Source organism: Physeter macrocephalus, chromosome 1 (assembly GCF_002837175.3).
Source record: "Physeter macrocephalus isolate SW-GA chromosome 1, ASM283717v5, whole genome shotgun sequence".
In the NCBI taxonomy this organism is placed as follows: domain Eukaryota; kingdom Metazoa; phylum Chordata; class Mammalia; order Artiodactyla; family Physeteridae; genus Physeter; species Physeter macrocephalus.
The window spans coordinates 94,573,389-94,583,234 of record NC_041214.2 but is presented as its reverse complement, the minus strand read 5'-3'; the positions used below and the strand labels follow the sequence as shown (position 1 = coordinate 94,583,234).

The window sequence follows — 9,846 nt, the reverse complement described above, 5'->3', positions numbered from 1 at the left end:
AAAAAAAAAAAAAGAATATAAGTTAATTATATAGAAATTTCCTTTATATTTCAGGGACAATTCAATTATATGAGATATACCTTATCAATAATTCTAAATGAAACCACTTGGCAAACAGCTACTGAAATTAACAGCATGCTTTCAAATGATGTATTTAAGCACCGGATACTAAACATGTACTTCCTTCCTACAGGATTAGTCGAACTTGAGTCATGTCTCCCAGATTTTGTGACACAACCCCGAATCAGACCTCCAAAACCCAAAGTCACTACCACCAAAGATGGTTTTCTGAAGAGGGCTGCAAGGATGGACCATGAGTTGGCAGAGGTTCATAAGGTATAATTCTTATCTGGAAGACAAGATGCTTCTAGTGTGACTTTTACAGAGATATACTACACTCCAAAAATTGTACTTTGTCTTGGGCAGCAATGTCCAGTAGTTCTCAACACACAAGCCTACATTCTTTCTCCTCTCTAGACTTTTCTGGCAGTTACCTGTGCTGTGCCGATCAGTGTTTTTCCCCCTAATTTCAAACTGTAGGAAAACCTCTTAGAGGTTATTCTCCCCATTTGCAGAAGTCACGCTACTTTCTAAAAGTGGTTCTGACTTTGGATCTACACAATAAAATGTGACACAACATTGAGGTGTAACAAGTTTCTAGGGTTCAGGATTACTGTTGATTTTAATAGTGTAATAGGCCTCATTTTCTCCCCTCTAGATTTGTTACCAGGGCATCATGAAGCAAGGGAGTCATGTTCAGCATCCCACTCATCTAGTTTAAACTCAGCTAAATGAGAAAGTTTGATGGTCATCTCTCATGAGCCAGCTGTACAGCTTCATCCATCAGCTTGGCTTTCTCTTTTGTTAATTGGACTATAGGTGTTCAGACTTGGATACATTTGAATCCTTAGTATATGACAGTGGTGCTCTATCTTTAGCCTGCATCAGAATCACCTGGAGGGCTTGTTAAAACACATGTTGCTGGGCCCCACCCCGAAGTTGCTGATTCAGTAGGGGTGGGGCTTGAGTACTTGCATTTTTTGCAAGTTTCTAGGGAATGCTGATGCTGCAGGAACCACACTTTGAGACTCACTGATTTAAGACATACCCTCATCACTGGTCCATGCATGTTTGTTTGTTCAGTTAGTAATAGCATAAAGATCCATGGGAGCCCACACTCAAGATAAAAATTAGGACCTTGACAATTATTTACTTATATCTGTGTGGTTCTTTCCCACATTATCCCCATCTCCATTTACCGATTCTGAATTCTGTGTTCATCATTTTCTCACTTTCTGTAAGATTTTTTTGTAGATATTCTTTATTAGAGTATGGAAGTTCCCTTTTATTCCTAATTTACTGAAGCTTTTTTTGTTTGTTTATCTTCTCAAAGAACCAGCTTTTAGTTGTATTGATCTTTGCTATCGTTTCCTTCATCTTCTTTCTCTAGTTGCTTTAGGTGCAAAGTTAGGTTGTTTATACGAGATGTTTCCTGTTTCTTAAGGTAGGATTGTATTGCTATAAACTTCCCTCTTAGAACTGCTTTTGCTGCATCCCATAGGTTTTGGGTCGTCGTGTCTCCATTGTCATTTGTTTCTAAGTATTTTTTGATTTCCTCTTTGATTTCTTCAGTGATCACTTCGTTATTAAGTAGTGTATTGTTTAGCCTCCATGTGTTTGTATTTTTTATAGATCTTTTCCTGTAATTGATATCTAGTCTCATAGCGTTGTGGTCAGAAAAGATACTTGGTATGATTTCAATTTTCTTAAATTTGCCAAGGCTAGATTTGTGACCCAATATATGATCTATCCTGGAGAATGTTCCATGAGCACTTGAGAAGAATGTGTATTCTGTTGTTTTTGGATGGAATGTCCTATAAATATCAATTAAGTCCATCTTGTGTAATGTATCATTTAAAGCTTGTGTTTCCTTATTTATTTTCATTTTGGATGATCTGTCCATTGGTGAAAGTGGGGTGTTAAAGTCCCCTACTATGATTGTGTTACTGTCGATTTCCCCTTTTATGGCTGTTAGTATTTGCCTTATGTATTGAGGTGCTCCTATGTTGGGTGCATAAATATTTACAATTGTTATATCTTCTTCATGGATCGATCCCTTGATCATTATATAGTGTCCTTCTTTGTCTCTTGTTATAGTTTTTACTTTAAAGTCTATTTTGTCTGATATGAGAATTGCTACTCCAGCTTTCTTCTGATTTCCATTTGCATGGAATATCTTTTTCCATCCCCTCACTTTCAGTCTGTATGTGTCCCTAGGTCTGAAGTGGGTCTCTTGTAGACAGGATATATACAGGTCTTGTTTTTGTATGCATTCAGTCAGTGTGTGTCTTTTGGTTGCAGATTAAAACCATTTACATTTAATGTGGTTATCAATGTGTGTGTTCCTACTACCATTTTCTTAACTGTTTTGGGTTTGTTATTGTGGGTCTTTTCCTTCGCTTGTGTTTACTGCCTAGAGAAGTTCCTTTAGGATTTGGTGTAAAGCTGGTTTGGTGGTGCTGAATTCTCTTAGCTTTTACTTGTCTGTAAAGGTTTTAATTTCTCCATCAAATCTAAATGAGATCCTTGCTGGGTAGAGTAATCTTGGTTGTAGGTTTTCCTCTTTCATCACTTTAAATATGTCCTGCCACTCCCTTCTAACTTGCAGAGTTTCTGCTGAAAGATCACCTCTTAACGATAATCTCTTCAAATATTTTGTCAGTCCCTTTCTTTTTCTCTTCTTCTTCTGGGACCCCTATAATTCAAATGTTGGTGCAATTAATGTTGTCCCAGAGGTCTCTGAGACTGTCCGCAATTCTTTGCATTATTTCTTCCTTATTCTGCTCTGCAGTAGTTACTTCCACTATTTTATCTTCCAGGTCACTTATCCATTCTTCTGCCTCAGTTATTCTGCTATTGAGTCCTTCTAGAGAATTTTAAATTTCATTTATTGTGTTGTGTATCATTGTTTGTTTGCTCTTTAGTTCTTCTAGGTACTTGTTAAACGTTTCTTGTATTTTCTCCATTCTATTTCCAAGATTTTGGATCATCTTTACTATCATTACTCTGAATTCTTTTTCAGGTAGACTGCCTATTTCCTCATTTGTTTGGTCTGGTGGGTTTTTATGTTGCTCCTTCTGCTGTGTATTTCTCTGTCTTCCTATTTTGCTTAACTTATTGTGTTTGGGGTCTCCTTTCTGCAAGCTGCAAGTTCGTAGTTCTTCCTGGTGGAGGGGACTGGTGTGTGTGTTCTGGTGGATGAGGCTGGATCTTGTCTTTCTGGTGGGCAGGACCATGTCTGGTGTCTGTTTTGGGGTGTCTGTGAACATTTTAGGCAGCCTCTCTGCTAATGGGTGGGGTTGTGTTCCTGTCTTGCTACTTGTTTGGCATAGGGTGTCCAGCACTGGAGCTTGCTGGTTGTTGAGTGGAGCTGGGTCTTAGCGTTGAGATGGAGATCTCTGAGAGAGCTTTCGCCATTTGCTATTACGGGGGGCCGGGAGGTCTCTGGTGGACCAATGTCCTGAACTTGGCTCTCCCACCTCAGAGGCTCAGGCCTGACAACCGGCTGGAGCACCAGGACTCTGTCAGCCATCTGGCTTTTGGGAAGTCTGAGGTCTTCTGCCAGTGTTCAGTAGGTGTTCTGTATGAGCTGTTCCACATGTAGATGTATTTTTAATGTATTTCTGGGGAGGAAGGTGATCTCCATGTCTTACTCCTCTGCCATCTTGAAGCTCCAAACTTGGGAACTCCACACTCCAGAGGCCCTCTTTTCCATGTGGTGCCTCTCCCCTTCTGCGCGGGTCCTAACCCTCTCCGATTTTTTCTTGGTGAGTCTGGCTAAGGGTTTATCAATTTTGTTTATCTTCTCAAAGAACCAACTTTTAGTTTTATTGATCTTTGCTATTGTTTTCTTCATTTCGATTTCATTTATTTCTGCTCTGATCTTTATGATTTGTTTCCTTATACTAACTTCGGCGTTTTTTTTGTTCTTTGTCTAGTTGCTTTAGGTGTACGGTTAGAGTGTTTGAGATTTTTCTTGTTTCTTGAGGTGAGACTGAATTGGTATAAACTTCCCTGTTAGAACTGCTTTTGCTGCGTCCAATCGTTTTGGTGCTCATGTTTTCGTTGTCATTTGGTTCTATGTATTTTTTGACTTCCTCTTTGATTTCTTCAGTGATCTCTTGGTTAGTTAGTAGTGTATTGTTTAGCCTTCAGGTGTTTGTGTTTTTTACAGTTTTTTTCATGAACTGATTTCTAATCTCAGTGCTGTGATCAGAAAGGATGCTTGATACAATGTCAGTTTTGTTAAACTTACCAAGGCTTGATTTGTGACCAAAGATGTCATCTGTCCTGGAGAATGTTCCGTGTGCACTTGAGAAGAAAGTGTCTTTCGGGTGGAATGTCCTATAAATATCAATTAAGTCTGACTTGTCTTTTGTATCATTTAAAGCTTGTGTTTCCTTATTTATTTTGTGTCTGGATGATCTGCCTATTGGTGTAAATGGGGTGTTAACACACTATTATTGTGTTACTGTCGATTTCCCCTTTCATGGTTTTTAGCATTTGCCTTATGTATTGAGGTGCTCCTATGTTGGGTGCATAAATATTATAATAGTTATATCTTGTTCTTTGATTGATCCCTTGATCATTATGTAGTGTCCTTCTTGTCTCTTGTAACAGTCTTTATTTTAAAGTCTATTTTATTTGACATGAGTATTGCTACTCAAGCTTTCTTTTGATTTCCATTTGCACAGAATATCTTTTCCATTCCCTTACTTTCAGTCTTTATGTGTTCCTAGGTCTGAAGTGGGTCTCTTGTAGACAGCATATAAACAGGTCTTGTTTTTTTGTTTGTTTTATTTATTTGGCTGTGCTGGGTCTTAGCTGTGGCACACGGGATCTTTAGCTACAGCATGAAGGATCTAATTCCCTGACCAGGGATCAAGCCCACACCCCCTGCATTGGTAGCACAGAGTCTTAACCACTGGACCACCAAGGAAGTCCCAAACAGGCCTTCTTTCTGTATCCACTGAGCCTGTTTGTGTCTTTTGGTTGGAGCATTTAATTCATTTACATTCAAGGTAATTACCGATATGTATGTTCCTATTACCATTTTCTTAATTGTTTTGGGTTTGTTTTTGTGGGTCTTCTTCTTCTATTGTGTTTCCCGCCTAGAGAAGTTCCTTTAGCATTTGTTGTAAAGCTGGTTTGGTGGTGCTAAATTCTCATAGCTTTTGCTTTTCTGTAAAGCTTTTGATTTCTCTGTCAAATCTAAATGTGATCCTTGCTGGGTAGAGTAATCTTGGTTGTAGGTTTTACCGTTTCATTACTTTAAATATATCCTGCCACTCCCTTCTGGCCTGCAGAGTTTCTGCTGAAAGATCAACTCTTAACCTTTTGGGGATTCCCTTGTATGTTATTTGTTGCTTTTCTCTTGCTGTTTTTAATATTTTTTCTTTGAATTCAGTTTTTGTTAGTTTGATTAATACGTGTCTCAGAGTGTTTCTCCTTGGGTTTATCCTGTATGGAACTCTCTGCGCTTCTTGGACTTGGGTGACTATTTCCTTTCCCATGTTAGGGGAAGTTTTTGACTATAATCTCTTCAAATATTTTCTCAGACCCTTTCTCTTTCTCTTCTTCCTCTAGGACACCTATAATTTGAATGTTTGTGCATTTAATGTTGTCCCAGAGGTCTCTGAGATTGTCCTCCCTTCTTTTCATTCTTTTTTCTTTTTTCTGCTCCTTGGCAGTTATTTGTACCATTCTATCTTCCAGCTCACATATTCGTTCTTCTGCCTCAGTTATTATGTTGTTGATTCCTTCTAGTGTATTTTTCATTTCATTTATTGTGTTGTTCATCACTGTTTTTTAGTTCTTCTGGATCCTTGTTAAACATTTCTTGTATTTTCTTGATCTGTGCCTCCATTCTATTTCTGAGATTCTGGATCATCTTTACTGTCATTACTCTTAATTCTTTTTCAGGTATGTTGCCTATTTCCTCTTCATTTATTTGGTCGTGTAGGTTTTTACCTTCCTCTTTCATCTCTAACCAATTTTTTTGTCGTCTCATTTTTTTTTAATGGGTGGGGCTGTGTTCCTGTCTTACTGGTTGTTTGGCCTGAGGCGTCCAGCACTGGGGTCTGCAGGCAGTTGGTTGGAGACAAGTCTAAGTGCCAAGATGAGGACCTCTGGGAGAACTCACACCTATTAAGGTCTAAGTGCCAAGATGAGTACCTCTGGGAAAACTCACACCTATTAATAGTCTCTGGGACCTGAGGTTCTCTGTTAGTCCAGTGGTTTGGACTTGGCACTCCCTCCACAGGAGCTCAGGCCCAACCCCAGCCTGGGAACCAAGACCCCACAAGCCATGTGGCATGGCAAAAGAAAAAAAAGGGCAATGAATAAAAAAGAACAGAACAATAACAAAGAATAAAAAATAAAATTAGAAAAATTAAAATTAAAATTAAACCACAACACAGCAAAACATAACCAGCACAGCAAAAAAAATAAAAAAATAAAAATTAAATGAAAAAATAAGATAAAAAAAAATTAAAAGATAAAAGTTAAAAAAAAAAAAAAAGAGCCAGAGATGCCTTAGTGTTGGGGGGGGGCCCTTAGGCCCAGGACCCACACAGCTGGAAGAGGCCTTCTGGTTGGTGGGGGGGGCTTTAGGCCCAAGACCCACATGGCCAGAAAAGACCTTGGTTTGGGGGGGCAGGGCTCAAACCCAGGTCCCAGTCGGGTGCAGGGGGCCCTAGGGGTGGGGGACTCAGGCCCAGGACCCCAGCAGGCTTTCTGGGGTCTGAGGGGGTGGGGGAGACCCTGGCCATGTTCCCTTCTGATCCCCCGACCCTCCAAAGGTCCCTCTCCATCCCCACCACTCCCCATGCCATGAGTGGGCCATTCCAAGCATGGGAATCTCTCCCCTCCCCCAGCTCCCCCTCAGGGGCGTTGGTCCCATCCCACCTCCACTTTTCTTCCCCCTCCCACATCCTACCTGGTCACACGGGGATTCCTCCCATCCCCTTAGGTGTCCAAGGTCCCCCACCAGTGCCTAGTAGATGCCCTACTTGTGAGAAGACACGAACCTTGTGTCCACCTACTCCGCCATCTTGACTCCTGTTTAAAACATTTGACTCCCCCTAAATCCAACTACTAATATTGTTGACAAGAACCCTTACTGATAACATAAAGTCAATCAACACGTATTTTGTACATGTAGTATATACTATATTCTTACAATAAGGAGAAGAGAAAAGATTAAGAAAATCAGAAGGAAAAGAAAATACATTTACAGTACTGTACTGTATTTACTGATACCATAAGTTTATGTCATCTGTTGACAAGATGAATCCTCTGTCAGTCAGTACCTACCTATATCAATATTGTCAATATTGCATTATATGATACAAAATACAGAAGTTATATGTACTACTAACACCAACATTAAAAATGAAAAAATTACGTAAAAAAATTTATTTTTACTTACAGGAATAACGATTCATGCATTGATAACAAAGAAGCAGCAATATGATTGCTTAATGGTAGCCTACTGTAATAATACAATTTCTTCACATAGCCTAGCCCATACACTAATGAATGAATTATTATAAAATTTTAATGGCATAGAGTATTACAGTCATATTCATAATACAGACTTGGAAACACTGTTACATTTTTGTAAAAAGTCACTTACCTGTGGTAATAGGGTGATACGCAGTTTCTCAAATTATGAGAGAGGCATTCGATATGGTAATGTAATTCTTTGAAAGCAAAGTTATAAACCAATAATAAAACTAACACATTATTAATTTTATATTAAATATCACTCACCTTGTGCCTATGTTAAGATAGACTATCCACTCCAATACAATCTCTTTTCTTATTAAAGTACAGTTGATTTACATTATTTTATTAGTTTCAAGTGTACAACACAGTGATTCAAGATTTTTATAGATTATACTTTAAAGTTGTTACAAAATAATGGCTATATTTCCCTGTGCTATACATCCTTGTTGCTTATCTATTTTATACACAGTAGTTTATATCTCTTAATCTCACCCCATCCCTGTCTTGCCCCTCCCCCCGCCACTGGTAACCACTAGTTTGTTCTCAGTATCTGTGGATCTGTTTCTGTTTTGTTATATACATTTGTTTAACTTTTTAGATTCTACATATAAGTGATAACATCAGTCTTTTTCTCAGTCTGACTTACTTCGCTGAGCATAATACTCTCTAGATCCATCCATATTGTGGCAAATGGCAGACTATTCATTTTTATGGCTGAGTAATATTCCATTGTATATATACACCACATCTCCTTTATGAATTTTTCTGTTGATGGACACTTTGGTTGCTTCCATGTCTTAGCAAATGTAAATAATGATCCTTTGAACATGGGGGTACACGTATCTTTTCAAATAAGTATTTTTATTTTCTTTGGATATATATCCACAAGTAGAATTTCTGGATCACATGGTAGTTTCATTTTTTCTTTCTTTCTTTTCTTTCTTTTTTTGAGGAACTTCCATACTGATTTCCAGAGTAGCAGCACCAAGTTACATTCCCACCAACAATATACACGGGTTCCCCTTTCTCCACATACTCACCAACATTTATAATTTGTGGTCTTTTTGATGATAGCCACTCTGACAGGTGTGAGTGTGATAGCCACTCTCTTATTGTGGTTTTGATTGGCATTCTCTGATGATTATCAGTGTTAAACATCTTTTCATGTGCCTATTGGACATCTGTATGTATTCTTTGGAAAACTGTCTATTCAAGTCTTCTGCCCTTTTTTTTTTTTTTTTTTTTTTTTTTTTTTGCGATATGCGGGCCTCTCACTGTTGTGGCCTCTCCCATTGCGGAGCACAGGCTGCGGACGCGCAGGCTCAGTGGCCATGGCTCATGGGCCTAGGTGCTCTGCGGCATGTGGGATCTTCCCAGACCGGGGCACGAACCCATGTCCCCTGCATCGGCAGGAAGACTCTCAACCACTGCACCACCAGGGAAGCCCATGCCCATTTTTTAATCGGGTCGCTTGTTTTTCTGATACCGAGTGGTATGAGCTATTTGTACATTGTGGATAACAACCCTTTATCTGTCATATGCATATATTTTATTCCATTCAGTAGGTTGTGTTTTCATTTTTTGGATGGTTTCCTTTGCTGTGCCAAAGCTCAAGTTTAATTAGGTCCTATTTGTTCATTTTTACTTTTGTTTCTTTTGCCTTAGTAGATCCATAAAAAATATTGCTACAATTTATGTCCAAGAGTTTTCTGCCTATGTTCTTTACTAGGAGTTATATGGTCTCCATTCTTACAAGTAGGTCTTTAATCCATTTGAGTTTATTTTTGTATACGGTGTGAGGAAATTTTCAAATATTATTCTTTTACATGTAGCTGTCCAGTTTTCCCAGCACCACTTATTGAAGAGACTGTCTTATCTCCACTGTATATTCTTGCATCCTTTGACAAAGGTTAATTGAAAATAAGTGCATGGGTTTATTTCTGAGCTCTTTATTCTGTTCAGTTGATCTATGTGTCTGTTTTTATGGCAGTACCATGCTGCTTTGATTACTGTAGCTTTGTAGTATAGTCCAAAATCAGGGAGCATGTTACCTCAAGCTTTTTGCTTTTTTCTTAAGATTGCTTTAGTAATTCAGGGTCTTTTGTGGTACATATAAATTTTAGGGTTATTTATTTTGGTTCTGTTGAAAATGTCATGGAAATTTTGATAGGGATTGCATTAAATGTGTAGATTGCTTTGGGTAGTATGGACTTTTTTTTTTTTAACATCTTTATTGGAGTATAACTGTTTTACAATGGTGTGTTAGTTTCTGCTTTA

General features: G+C 38.5%; 1 protein-coding gene across 9 annotated transcripts in view; it reads left to right on the top strand.

Annotated features, from left to right (window-relative positions):
- Window positions 1-9,846, top strand: part of CFAP91 (cilia and flagella associated protein 91) — a 153,659-nt gene that overhangs the window by 74,728 nt on the left and 69,085 nt on the right. For all 9 annotated transcript variants that reach the window (XR_008617499.1, XM_024120311.3, XM_024120310.3 and 6 more), the window contains one exon: window positions 194-336. Coding sequence is in view for 8 of the 9 variants with exons in the window: in XM_024120311.3 (XP_023976079.1) it covers window positions 194-336 (143 nt within the window). In the remaining variant the exon portion in view is untranslated. The remainder of the gene's footprint in view (window positions 1-193; window positions 337-9,846) is intronic.